Genomic DNA, 15,269 nt, shown 5'->3' on the forward strand with positions numbered 1-15,269 from the left:
ATTAGTAGTTAAAAACCAATTAAAGCATGTAGGTAATTACATGTATAATTATACTGTATTTAACTTTCAAGTATGCAATTCATGAGACGCAACCTATTCAATGTTGTTTGGTTACGTATTTCTACTTTTATATATTAAGCGTGTATATGTCTTGATTTACCAACAACTGTGATTAAAAAATAAAATTTTAGATTGAATATCAGCTCTTCGATCAAATAGTCGGACTTTTTTTATTCTATGTATTTTTTTGATAAATTTTTAAGTGTGAAACCCTAAATTTATTTAGTTACATGCTCATCACACGTACTCATCCACACCTCTCGCACTTTCTATCTCACATAATCTACGCTTCCTTCTCTTTTCTCTCTTTTTTTTTCCGAAAACTTTCCTAAACCCCCTTATTTGATTACCGGATACTCAATTTTCTACTTGGTCCTGATTTCTTTTCATTTTTTAAATGTAATTCAAGAAAATTTTAAATTAATTGATAATTGATTGGTCATGTCTTTATTTATTTTCAATCTATTTTAATATCATTCATGGATATATTGTTTAATAATTATTTTTTTTCATTGGTCTATTTTTTTTATAAAAAATATGTCAATTTAATTGTATGAGAATTTGTTTTGTTTTCTTATAATATATCTCATTGCAACGCACGGGCACAATACTAGTATATATTAATTAACATTGGTTAGCACGACAGTCCGAAATTGCTAAGACAATATCCTCATATGAGTCACATATTTGAAATCCACACAAGTACTAGAGATGATTTAAGAAATTTGACCCTCTTCTCATTATAAAAAATATTGTTGCAAAATTCAAAATAAAATTATATATAGAGAGATGGCTATCATACTTCGGGAAATAAAATTAAAGAGTGTTTTGCTTTCTGTTCATATCTTCATTTTTAAAGTTTAAACAATCTATCTAAACTTCTCGATCAGCATGATCTTCATATTGATATGTGATTGGACACCAAATTTTACTTTTTTGGAAATATTTTACTATTTTTTTTAAATCACAATTTTTCATTTAATAAATAATAAAAAAATTCACAAAACACTGATTTTAAAAAATTCTAAAAAAAAAGTTAAAAATTTTCAAAAATATAAAATTTGATTTCCAAGCACATTTTAACATAGATTGAACATTTAATAGTTTGGATTGACTGTTTGGACTATGAATATCAAAAGACTGAATCCTGTGTTCCAAGGGTTAGAAAAAAAAATGTTTTGAGCTTAGCTACACACACACTCTCTCTCTCTCTATATATATATATTATGTATGTATGTATGTATGTACATGCATGTATCTATATGTATGTATGTATGTATGTATGTATGTATGTATGTATGTATGTATGTATGTATGTATGTATGTATGTACATGCATGTATATATATTATGAGGCTTATTAATTCTCTGGTGTATTGCCGTATTGGAATTTCAAAAATGTCTGTTTCAGATATCATTATTTATTTATTTTTTATATCAAATTACAATTTTAAATTAATATATTTGATATTACAACCATATATATTGTACCAGAGCATGCGATATGAGAAATTACACAACATATATATATACCAACCAACAATTAATCACCATCATATTTAATTAACCGCACCAAAATCAAGTAAATGCACGCAAAGCACCGCGTCACTTTGCTATATACATATTATTTATTATAGATTCTCAAATCCAGTACCCGTAGACTTGTGCAAATTAAAAATAAAAGTGATCTACGAAGTCTCCGTGCTCCCTCGCGTGAAAAAAATAAAAAAAATAAAAAAATAAGAAACATATCAAAAGACAAAGATAAATAAATAACATAGAATTTTCAATGGTTCGATTAGTCATCCTTCAACCTTCAGGGTCTTCTCTACGACCTTAGAAAGTGATCGATGGTTACGACAGAGAATTCAAGACCAAGTCCAGCCCCTCTAAAAAACCGTTAACCAGTCTTCTCCAATTACAAATAAGTTAAAAACATTACATAAGCATTCCGAAGACCATTTCACCTCTATAAATATACTAATTATAAACCATAATTTATCATAAATATTCTATCCCTCTCCCATGGATGAAGCGCTAAACCACATCTTTGAAGGTTGCAAACTAGCCAGAGATCTTGAAACCAGCATTAGACAACTATTCCCTATCAACCCAAATTACCTCTTAAAATCTTCTGAAGATATAATAACTGCTTTCAACACAGCCATGAAGTCGTTGAATTCTCTCATCAATTCACCTGATATCCCTGTAAATTCAAACATGACCATTGGTGGTTCCGGTGAGGGAAGCTCACATGGCGCATCTACCTTCTTTCAAGCTTTGAATCTCCTGCAATCGGAGGGGTTCGAGCAAGCAAGAACGTTGTTCGATATTCCTACTCAGGTGCCAAGAGTCCGCTCGGAGATGCCGGCAATCCCAGATGTTGCCACTGCTGGGATGGAGCTTGGCGGTGGCTCGGGGTATGGTAATGCCTTTGAAGCAACAAATGCAGAGGTTAGCGGGACCCGTCGACATGCGCGAGGGGCTCCCGAAGGTTCCTCAGGGTCAGGAAGAGGACCAGCTGGGTCATCAGGTCAAAGAAACACTAGGAGAAGGTAAATATAGAACATTTTTTCAATGGTGGGGTTTTTGTCCAAACTGCTCTGGACAAAGTCTTATCTAAAATATGATCTAAACCGTCTGATCGATTCATGCAAAAAAGTTTGAAATTTTGCACCAATCTTGACACTGATTGAACAGTTTAGATTTGACTCTGGATAAGTTTTGTCCAGAGCCCTTTGGACAAAAGCCGGTCCCTATTTTCAAACCATGCCAGATTTTCTTCTTTCTACACTTGCGTTCCTATTTTGTTACACGGTAATGTAGACCATGTTGCTTAAACAGTTTCACAAGGTTATGGCGAACTTAATTTTCGCTCTTGTAAGTCTGGTATTAAGAGATTTATTTATACATTTACGTATATACATGTGATATATAGGAGGGATAATGGTGAAAGAGTGATGCAACGGGTCCCGGCAGTCAGAACAGGAAACAGTGAGATGCCACCAGACGATGGATACACATGGAGAAAATATGGCCAAAAAGACATCCTCGGCTGTAGATTCCCTCGGTATGTAAATCTCTTTTAGCTCAAATTCTCAAATGTCTACACAAACATACTAACAAAAAGCATGCACACAAACTCAACATATATATATATATATATATATATATATATATATAAAAGCTATGGTTGAAGCTATTGCAAACACCAATTTTACAAATCTTTTCCTATAAACTTTTTGCCAAAACATGATTCTCATGGTAGCTTAAATTGTTTCAGAAGTTACTTCCGATGCACACACAAGAATTACTACGGATGCGAGGCGAAAAAGCAAGTCCAGAGACTTGATGAAGATCCCTATACATATGAAATTGTATATTGCGGTCAACACAGCTGTCTCACCTCCACCACTCCGTTGCTAACATCTTCCCTTGCACTGATGAATACCGGAGTCACCTCAGCTGTAGCTCCGATCAACACCACTTTCACTGTCAATACTAGCAATGTTACTACTAATCCTCACATAGAATCATCCATGATTGGAACATCACTAGCTCAAATGCAACCTTCAACCTCAATCCATCTCGGCAATTGGTTAACGAGGGATTTGGGAGATGGTAGGCCTGTGGCTGACATGGCAGATGTGCTTTTTAACTCAGGAAGCAGTAGCAGCAGCATGGATGCCATTTTCTCCTCACAACATGAAAATTGATAAAGACAATTCAAGAAGATTTGAAGCAACAACAACTAATTAATACAAGTAGATACTCAAAATAGAGCAGTAGGTTAAACTTGATGAGTAATTTTAGGATAGGTAATTTATTCATATTATTCTTTTTCAGCCCCTGAATTATGGCTTGACAATAAATTCGATCCCTTATTGTATATTTGTGTGTACTAAAGGGTGCATCGATTTTTGAACAATGTAATTGTAATCATAGAAACCTCATGTAACTTTAATATAGTTGATTTTGTCATAAATCTGTTATTAATTAATACGCTAATCGTTATATATGCATGTTATTGTCTGCTGATATGGTTCTCCTTTACAAGATCGAGCAGTCTATCTATATATGCACACTGTCGAATTCTTTTATCAGTGCATGCAATCGAATAATAACTAATTAATCAATTTGATATGTTCATATGAGGGTTACACGAATGACACCACCTAGCTCAGGCTGGTCTCGCCATCTTCCATCCATTAACTGGAAAATAGAAAACTTCCATTTTTTTGTCACTTACGGAAGAAATTAAATTTACAAAAATATCAAATTGTTTATAGAAGTTCCTTAAAAATTGAACAGTCTTAGTTACATTTCATTATAACTGAACAACTAGTTCTACATAACAACTGGAACGGTAATTTATAAAAATTTTAAACTAATTGACCATATATCCATATCGCATAGGGTTTGTCGAACCGGGTTTGGATAGGACAAGGTAGAGTGAAAAAAACGTGCCATGCCGTGCCGTGATCAAGTGAACAGTGATACGTGTCGTGCCGTGTCCAAATTACGTAACCGGTTACGTACGTTTCTCACGTTTAACTATTTTTCTCATAATTTAAGTTAGTTTATTTAAGATTCATCATTTGATTAAGACCTAACGGTCTTAATTACACATGACTCGCGTGATTACATAATGTGTCGTGCTGTGATCGGATCTTTCCTGTGCTGTGTCGTGCTAAATTTTTCAAAAGATGATCATGCATGGCACACGACACGCGAGTCACGACACATAACAGTCACAAGTGCCATGCCGTTCCGTGCCGTAACCGTACCATTCCGTGACGGAGCTGGCTCCACCGTGCCATTTTTCCCACTCTAGGACCAGGTCTGAACGGAAGGTGTTGCGCACATTGAGACATCCCTCGTCGATCTCGTTTGGTTAAATTGTGAGTTGTTGACATCCTTAATACTGAAAACTCCTGCTGGAATTTCTGCTAGATTTTTAAGAACAATATAATATTTCATATTAATTTTCTTGGAACATCGCTTACCTGTTGAGCAAAATTTGGGCCGATGTATATTGACCTGCAATGCTAAGATTGTTACATCAATCATTTTACTTTGACAAAAATTAAGGCCCCTCTAGACTTTCCTCATAAAGGCCCTTAAAATCTGGGGGAGATAATAAGGTGGGCTCCTTAGATCATACAACTGATTTGACTTTGATTTTTTATTTATTTTTTATACAATAAACATTTCAGACAGAACGATAAAATAAAATATTGCAGACCAAATAGTGGTTTGCTAACGGGTTACCCGTTCCGGGTTACCCGTGACCCGTTCCGGGTCACCCGTTAGGGGTAACGGGTAGGACGGGTAAAGGGGTAGGTCGGGTACGGGTAAAACCCGTAACGGGTAGACGGGTAATTTTCCCAAAACCTCTATCTGGTATGTTTATTACCCGTTGCGGGTTGATGGGTACGGGTCCGGGTATCCGAGTACGGGTCCGGTCCGCCAGTTTTTTTTTTTTTTTTCCTGTTTTTTTCTTTGTTTTTTTCTGTTTTTTTCAAAAAATTAAAAAAATTCAAATTTTTTTTAACTGAAACGGGTCGGGTACGGGTAACGGGTACGGGTATGCGGGTAGATGGGTACGGGTAACGGGTACGGGTATGCGGGTAGATGGGTACGGGTAACGGGTACGGGTATGCGGGTAGATGGGTACGGGTAGGCGGGTACGGGTTGGCGGGTAGACGGGTACGGGTACAACGGGTTTTTAAAAAAAATATGTTGTCCGGTCCGTTTATTACCTGTACCCGTCTACCCATCTACCCGTTTGTACCCGGGCAACGGGTACGGGTACCACGGGTAACGGGTACGGACCGGGCAAAACGGGTTCAACCCCTAACGGGTTTAGCAAACCTCTAAGACCAAACTACATTTTTGTATGTTTAATTACCTTGGAATGTTGGACCTTGTTTCTTCCTTGTTATTATTTTTTTTAATAGAAGTTAGAGATCAAGCGTCCTAACTTAAACATTCATTATAAACTTTAATTATATTTTGAACTTGTAACCTTTTACATGGAAAAATACTGTTTTGTATCACTAAATCAAAGAATAATTCCATTGTTTGTTCTTATTTATGTTCATTTTCTTTGGTTTGTTTTTAAACAAGGGTCCAGTTAACTTGATGTTCTCTAACTATAGTTCTAATGCTCATTTTATTTCCTTTTCAGGCTAAGTTTCATGTTGCTCTATTAATCTGGGTTTTACGGCTTAATCGACACAGCTAATTATTAAATACACGGTGTTATTTAATTAATACGTCTTTCGCAATACTCTCCCCTAAAAAAAAATCACGCTCAAATATACGATGTTCTTAATTCTAATTGCTGAGATATGTAGTCTCCAAATGTTAACTTTAAAAGGACAATGATTTATAAAATATATATATATGAGGAGGAGGGTTCAAATGCACCCTATCTTTTTTCTCTGTTTTCAAAGTCCGAATAGTAAATCCGAACCGTTAGATGCAATCTATATATTAAGATGTGCTTGAAAACCAAATTTTATATTTTTTGGAATTTGTTTACTATTTATTAAGCCACTTTGAAAATCATTGATCCAATGGTCCAAAAAATGTAAAATCAGCGATTTTCAAAGTGGCTTAATAAATAGTAAAAAAATTCCAAAAAATGTAAAATTTGGTCTCCAAGCACATCTTAATATATATATCGCATCTAATGGTTCGGATTGACTATTCGGACTTTGAAAACGGAGAAAAATGATTTGAAAGATAGGATGCATTTGGGTGCACAAAAATTTGGGTGCATTTGAACCCTCCTCCTATATGAGATGGGTTACGGTGAGTTGCGAAGTAAAACACGTTTCTACTTCACGCCGCATTTTTATTTTGAAAGTCTAAACGACCGATCCGAACCGTTAGATGTTTAATCCATATTGAAATGTGCTTGGAGACCAAATTTTATATTTTTTTGGAATTTATTTACTATTTATTAAGCATTTTTGAAAATTGATGTTTTGCTGTGAACAGTAAAAAACAGTAAAATTTTCTGGACCATCAGATCAGCGACTTTCAAAATTGCTTAATAAATAGTTAAAAAATTCCAAAAAATGTAAAATTTGGTCTCCAAGCACATTTCAATATGGAGAATAAGATGAACGGTTCGAATCGATATTTTGAACTTTAAAATCGCAAAATATGAGCATGAAGAAAAATAGTCGCTTTAATTCGCAACTCACCGTAGCCCATCTATATATATATATATAGAGAGAGAGAGAGAGAGAGAGTGTGGCTAATTTGCTACCGGAAGCACTTCGACCGAGGTTCTTCCGGGGCTATATTAGCATATGTGATGTTCAAACAACAAATCCAAACCGTTAGATGTTTAATCTATATTAAAATCTACTTGGAGACCAAATTTTATATTTTTTGGAATTTTTTTACTATTTATTAAGATGGTTTGAAAGTTGTTGTTTTTTACGGTGCATAATTTTAATAAAAACAGCGATTTTCAAACCATCTTAATAAATAGTAAAAAAATTCCAAAAAATGTAAAATTTGGTTTCCAAGTAGATTTTAATATAGATTAAACATCTAACGGTTTGGATTTGTTGTTTGAACATCACATATGCTAATATAGCCCCGGAAGCACCTTGGTCGAAGTGCTTCCGGTAGCAAATTAGCCACACTCTATATATATAATATATATATATATATATATATATATATATATATATAGAGTACGGCTAACGTGCTTCCTCTAGCATATGGGCCGAAATGCTTCCGGTGGAAATTTGAAATTTCAAAATCCAAAAAGTCGATCTAAACCGTTCATCTCCTTCTCCATATTAATATCTGCTTGGAGACCAAATTTTACATTTTTCTGAAATTTTTTACTATTTATTAAGCCACTTTGAAAATCGCTGATCCAACGGTGGCTTAACAAAACAGTAAAACCATTGGATCAGCGATTTTCAAAGTGGCTTAATAAATAGTAAAAAATTTCAGAAAAATGTAAAATTTGGTCTCCAAGCAGATATTAATATGGAGAAGAAGATGAACGGTTCAGATCGACTTTTTGGATTTTGAAATTTCAAATTTCCACCGAAAGCATTTCGGCCCATATGCTAGAGGAAGCGCGTTAGCCATACTTTATATATATATATATATATATATAGAGTGGCTAATATCAAAACGTTTGCACCAACCCTCCCGTGCAACCGAGTCAGTTTCTAATTTTTAAAGTCCAAATGATAAATCTAAACCGTTAGATGTGTTCTCCATATTAAAATGTGCTTGGAGACCAAATTTTACATTTTTTGGAATTTTTTTACTATTTATTAAGCCACTTTGAAAATCGCTGATCCAACGGTGGCTGTTTGGAACAGTAAAATCAGAAGCCACCGTTGGATCAGCGATTTTCAAAGTGACTTAATAAATAGTAAAAAAATTCCAAAAAATGTAAAATTTGGTCTCCAAGCACATTTTAATATGGAGAACACATCTAACGGTTTAGATTTATCATTTGGACATTAAAAATCAGAAACTGACTCGGTTGCACGGGAGGGTTGGTGCAAACGTTTTGATATTAGCCACTCTCTCTATATATATAGAGAGAGAGTAAGGCTACGGTGAGTTGCGAAGTAAAACACGTTTTTACTTCACGCAATATCTTCATTTTCAAAGTTTAAATAGCCGATCCAAACTGTTAGATGTTTAATCTATATTAAAATATGCTTGGAAACTAAATTTTACATTTTTTGAAATTTTTTTACTATTTATTAAGCCACTTTGAAAATCTGAAAATTCGGGTGAACTGTAAAAACAGTAAAAACTTCTGGACCGCTGGATCGGCGATTTTCAAGCTGGCTTACTAAATAGTAAAAAAATTCAAAAAAATGTAAAATTTGGTCTCCAACCACATTTCAATATGGAGATCATGTTGAGCGGTTCGGATCGACACTTTGAACTTTAAAATCGCAAAATATGAGCATGAAGTAAAATAGTCACTTTACTTCGCAACTCACAGTAGCCCAACTCATATATATATATATATAGTAAATAATGTGCATTCAAATGTATATGGCCTGAAATGCACACGGTCCAAATTCGACTTTTCGAAATCCAAACAGTGGATCCGAACCGTTCATCTTGTTCTCCATATTAATATGTGCTTGGAAACCAAATTTTACATTTTTCTGAATTTTTTTCTATTTATTAAGTATTTTACAAAATTGTTGATCCAACGGTGGCTGCACAAAACAGTAAAATCAGCAGCCACCGTTGGATCAATAATTTTGTAAAATACTTAATAAATAGTACAAAAATTCAGAAAAATGTAAAATTTGGTCTCCAAGCACATATTAATATGGAGAACAAGATGAACAGTTCGGATCGACCGTTTGGATTTCGAAAAGTCAAATTTAGACCGTATATATTTCGGCCCATATACATTCGAATGCACATTAGTCAATCTCTCTCTCTCTCTCTCTCTCTCTATATATATATATATATATATATATATATAGATAGATAGATAGATAGATAGATAGATAGGCTAATATGCTTTCGGTAGCATATGGGCCGAAATACACACGGTCCAAATTTAAAATTTCAAAATTCAAAAAGTCGATCTGAACCATTCATCTTGTTTTCCATATTAATATGTGCTTGGAGACCAAATTTTACATTTTTCTGAATTTTTATTACTATTTATTAAGTCACTTTGAAAATTGCTGATCCAACGGTGGCTTAACAAAACAGTAAAACCGTTGGATCAACGATTTTCAAAGTGACTTAATAAATAGTAAAAAATTTAGAAAAATGTAAAATTTGGTCTCCAAGCACATATTAATATGGAGAACAAGATGAACGGTTCAGATCGACTTTTTGGATTTTGAAATTTCAAATTTTGACTGTGTGTATTTCGGCCCATATGCTTCCGAAAACAGATTAGCCTATCTCTCTCTCTCTCTGTATATATATATATATATATATATAGAGGTTGGCTAAGATCAAAGTGGTAGTTCCTGAGCTTTGGTGCTACCAATTCGTTTTTCAATTTTCAAAGTTCAAAACGTCGATCCGAACCGTTCAAGTTGTTCTCCATATTAAATTGTGCTTGGAGACCAAATTTTACATTTTTCTGAATTTTTTTTACTATTTATTAAGCCACTTTGAAAATCGCTGATCCAACGGTGGCTTAACAAAACAGTAAAATCAGAAGCCACCGTTGGATCAGTGATTTTCAAATTGGCTTAATAAATAGTAAAAAAATTCAGAAAAATGTAAAATTTGGTCTCCAAGAATATTTTAATATAGAGATCAACTTGAACGGTTCGGATCGACGTTTTGAACTTTGAAAATTGAAAAACGAATTGGTAGCACCAAAGCTCAGGAACTACCACTTTGATCTTATATATATAGAGGTTGGCTAAGATCAAAGTGGTAGTTCCTGAGCTTTGGTGCTACCAATTCGTTTTTCAATTTTCAAAGTTCAAAACGTCGATCTGAACCGTTCAAGTTGTTCTCCATATTAAATTGTGCTTGGAGACCAAAGTTTACATTTTTCTTAATTTTTTTGCTATTTATTAAGCCACTTTGAAAACAGCTGATCCAACGGTGGCTTCTGATTTTACTGTTTTGTTAAGCCACCGTTGGATCAGCGATTTTCAAAGTGGCTTAATAAATAGTAAAAAAAATTCAGAAAAATGTAAAATTTGGTCTCCAAGCACAATTTAATATGGAGAACAACTTGAACGGTTCGAATCGACGTTTTGAACTTTGAAAATTGAAAAACAAATTGGTAGCACCAAAGCTCAGGAGCTACCACTTTGATCTTAGCCAACCTCTCTCTCTCTCTCTATATATATATATATATATATATATATATATATATATATTCAGATAAATAAATAAGTACATAAAATTAATTAGGAAAAATTTTTTGTGCTAAGTTAGTAGTTTTCATCGATAGCTTCATTAATTTTTTTTAATCTTAATTAACTCGGGGAATGATGTATAACCAGTTAACCATCAATAATGATAAAAAAAGGATAATGCATGCGCTGATCCCTGAAACAAAAAAACATGACGAACAAAAAAAGGATAATGCGTTCCAACAAAAGCAGTGTGATTCTCAATAATCACAGCAGATTTGTTTCCATCTGTGTGGGTTCGACCGGTCTCCAATGTAGCCAACTATCGCCATCAGGCAGGAAAGCAATTTAATACGATTTGATCAAATCATGAATCATGATGTAATAGCCTCGGCATTTCCACTCAAAAAAAAAAAAGAAAGAAAAAAAAGAGAGAAAAGAATCATGATCTAATCTGTTTAGATATATGTCAATCTCCTACAACTTCTGTTGCATACTAAAGTAAATTTTGGCCACCTAATTTCAGTCTAACGAACATAAAAGAAGGATCATTTGCGAAATACCATACCAAAGTTGCATTCGATCAATCAGAAGGTTTCGAAAAGTCACCCAACAAAGCAGCCGTTTGGCCCACCTCTTTAAATAAATACTGTAAGGTTTTGAAACGAACAGAGGACTTTTCGTGAGAATTTTTTATTCCTGGAAATTAATAAAAAATGATAGAGGGCAATAAAAAGAGCGGCTCTAATTCTTACACGTCTTGGAATATTTCTGGTTTAAATTTCAGATCAGAAACAATGCCTCTTATCCAAACTAATCTGTTGTTATTATTCCTCTTATTTGGATTCTCTAAATCTAATTCTTATATCCAATTATGTTGACCGAGAACAATGTTAAAGATTGTTTGTAACGTTAAAATTGAACCTGCTACACTAAAATATCATTAAATATTTTGGGGATTTAATTGCATCTAGTTGGATTTGGGGCACTACAGTTTTATCATTAAATGTTTTTACTATTTATTTTAGTGTGTACTTTTTTTTTTCTAATGGTAAAAATGTAAAGAATTTACAAGAATCATGTCTAACATGCCAGTTTAGATACAGAATATCCTGTCAACAAAATTAGATAAACAAATTAGCTTGAATCGGAGACGTTTCTGATTCAAACTTTGAATAAGAAGCAATGTCTCCGATACTTTTATGAGTATAAAAATGAAGTACTTTCAATTTTTTTTTCCGATTTAATTTTGAATTGGAAGCAATATCTCGCATATTTCTATGAATATAAGAATGAAAGTATTATTTCTATTTTCCTCTTATTTTTTATTATTAGTTTTTATGAACAAAAATTTTCTCATTTTTTCTTCATATTCTATAGTTAACTAGATCAAGTGGATCAGAAGATTTCCAACCATCCATTAATTGTACCTGTCAAAAATTACTTTGCTCTAGCATTATAAGTCTAAAGAATCAGTCTTTAGTCTAATGACAAAAACACATAACTCTCATGTAAAATGTCATGAGTTTAAAATTCACAAAGTGAGAAAATATTATATAATGTAAACATGTGTTTGAAGGAAGATGATAGGTTATAGCTCCACCTTTCATTTCAGAAAAAGCATCATAAGTCCGGACCCTGATGCGTCCAAAGGGTATGGTGCAAAGTTTCAGTACAAAGATTTACTTTTTAAACCTTTAACACACGTTTGAGTTAAATTGCAAGTGCACAATTCTATCAAAGTAGTATTTAAGGTGTCGAACCACAGGGAGTACGATAAAAACTTAGTTTAAACTTTAGTAATAAATTTCAGAAAATAAAATAAAGTAAAGTGCAATAAAAGTAAATTGGGGGGTTTGTTCTAACAATTCCTAAATTTGGGTTCAATACCTGAATAGAGAGTTTAAAACAACAAAAGTAAATGAATGAAAGAAAGATTGGATTGCTTTCTTCTCGGTTTGTTCTTTGTTGAGCTCAGAATTGACAATCACCGGGTAGGTTTCGTCTTCCCCCAAGTATTCATAGCGAAGGGTAGGTGGTAGTGGTTTAAGGTCGACTTTCGGTGCAGGGGAATTGGTCGAAACCTCACAAATCTGAGCTGAAATAGCTGAGTGCGGGTGGCTGACCCGCACTGGATGGTCAGTGAGGACGCACTGGGCTAAGGAAGTCGATTCTGCAGCTTCAGGGGGCTCAATGCGGATCACTCCATCCGCAGTGGGGAAAATTTTCACCATTTTCATCGTTTTGAGACCCGGTTTCTTCTAGATCTGGATCGAGTTGTTCATTCACCATCTCTTCCTCCTCATGAGTAGCTAAAATTGAATCTAAAACATCCAATCTACAAATAGAATCATTGTCATTTGAAGGGAATTTAATGACATTAAACATGTGAAAATTTACATTTTTGCCTCCAATGTCGAAGGATATTTTTCCTTCTTTGACATTTATGTTTGCATCGGCTGTGGTTAAGAAATCCCGTCCCAATAGGAGAGGGGTATGGGTATCCTCCTCCATTTCAACTACCACAAAGTCTACCGGGACAAAGAACTTACCAATCATAACAATCACGTCTTCCGCAATCCCCTCGGGGTAGCGTACCGTCTTATCGGCTAGTTGTAGAAACATTCTTGTGGGTTTCAAATCAGCAAGATTGAGCCTTTGATATACGGTCTTTGGCATAAGGCTCACACTTGCACCCAAATCACATAGGCACCTCTCGAAATTGGTATCACCAATTATACATGGAATTGCAAAACTCTCGGGGTCCTTCAATTTCGGAGGTAGCTTGTTTAAGAAAAGAGCGCTACACTCCTCATTAAGGGACACCGTACCTACTTCCTCAATCGATCTTTTGTTAGAGAGTATGTCTTTCAAGAATTTTGCATAAGCGGACATGTGAGTAATTGTCTCGGTAAAAGGGATGGTGATATTCAATTTCTTGAGGTGTTCTATGAATTTGGCATATTGTTGGTCAAGTTTATGCTTTACCAACCTTTGAGGAAAGGGTATAAACCTATGCGGTGGAATATATTTAGGAGTTTCAGTAGGTTTTACCTTGGCCGGGTTGGAATTACCCGGTTCTTGAGATTCTTTTGATGCCGGTGTTTCCGCATTGAGAGGAGCTGGAGGTGGTTGTGCCTCCTTTGGTGGTTGTTGCTGCTCTTCAATGATGGGCATCTCGGGTCCTTCGTACTCCGTGCCACTCCTCAAGGTTATTGCCTTTGCGTGCTCCCTAGGGTTGATGTCGGGCTTGCCCGGTAGTGTGCCTTGCTGTCGGAAGGAGGAAGATGCTTGTTGTGCAACTTGTGTTTCTAGCATCGAGGTCTTGGTATCTAAGAACTCAAACTTCTTCTTCAAGTCCCTCAAGGAATCCGAAAAATCCGTGTTGGTGTTCCTTTGATATGCTATGAAGTCGCTTTGTTGGGTTATCAAGTCTTGCATCATCTTTTCTAGATTGTTATTTTGGGAGGTTCCTTGGTACGAGTTTTGGTTGGGCCGGCTTTGATATTGGTTGGCATTGTTATTCTCGGTCTTCCACTTGAAGTTCGGATGGTTCCACCTATTGTTAGGGTTGTAAGAGTTTGTATTGAAATTGTCGGTTTGCCTAACCTTATTATAGATCGGGTCATTCCTCTTATCGCCTTGGTTATAAAACATGGCATTTGCTTGCTCTACCTCGTTGCCTTCAATAAGGACTTGGCAATCGGCGGTGATATGAGTCGCCTCTCCACATATGCCACATGGAGCCTTCTTCGTCACGGATTTGGCATTTTGCATTTGTGCCATTTGGTGTTGTCAGGCCTCCATTTGTGCTCTCAAGGCGGTAACCTCGTCAACCTTCATGATTCCCGGTGTGGTTTGGGCACGTCCCCCTCGCTCGGCAGTCCACTCCCTTTGGTTGATCGCCATATCTTCAATCATTGCCATAGCTTGTGCCGGATCCATTCGTGACATGTTTCCCCCTACAGCTGAATTTAAATGAGTTTTAGTAGCTATTGTGCAACCCCCATAGAAGAATTGAAAAAGCAACCACATGTCAAGGCCATGGTTAGGGCACAAGCATTGGAGCTCCGCCCATCGGTCCTATGCCTCGGTTAGAGACTCCCCCTCGGTTTGCTTGAACGTCGTGATCTTCGTCCGGAAATGTTGGGTTTTGGATGGAGGAAAGTATTTTCCTAAGAATAACTTCTCCATGTTGTCCCATGTCTCGATGTGGCTCGGTTGACGGTTCGTAGTCACGTTCTTGCATTGTCTCGGAGGGACAAGTGGAAGCATTTGAGTTTCAGGTTGTCTAGATCATCTCCTTCTCGCGCAAAAGTGCCGCAATGCTCTTCGAAGACCGCCAAATGAGCAT

General features: G+C 35.4%; 2 protein-coding genes across 2 annotated transcripts; one reads left to right on the plus strand and one right to left on the minus strand.

The window, feature by feature from the left end:
* The first annotated feature begins 2,032 nt into the window (after positions 1–2,032).
* LOC144573202 (uncharacterized) lies at positions 2,033–4,067 on the plus strand. The gene is made up of 3 exons (XM_078322914.1): positions 2,033–2,614; positions 2,998–3,129; positions 3,343–4,067. The coding sequence occupies exons 1-3, from the start codon at positions 2,085–2,087 to the stop codon at positions 3,773–3,775; spliced, it is 1,095 nt and encodes a 364-aa protein (XP_078179040.1). The 5' UTR covers positions 2,033–2,084; the 3' UTR covers positions 3,776–4,067.
* A 9,038-nt stretch (positions 4,068–13,105) lies between these two features.
* LOC144573639 (uncharacterized) lies at positions 13,106–14,701 on the minus strand. Its single transcript, XM_078323416.1, has one exon. It carries the CDS (start codon positions 14,699–14,701, stop codon positions 13,106–13,108), a length of 1,596 nt encoding a protein of 531 aa, XP_078179542.1.
* Between the last annotated feature and the right edge of the window lie 568 nt (positions 14,702–15,269).

The sequence above is a fragment of the Carex rostrata genome, chromosome 21, assembly GCF_964058835.1.
Source record: "Carex rostrata chromosome 21, lpCarRost1.2, whole genome shotgun sequence".
Lineage (NCBI taxonomy): Eukaryota > Viridiplantae > Streptophyta > Magnoliopsida > Poales > Cyperaceae > Carex > Carex rostrata.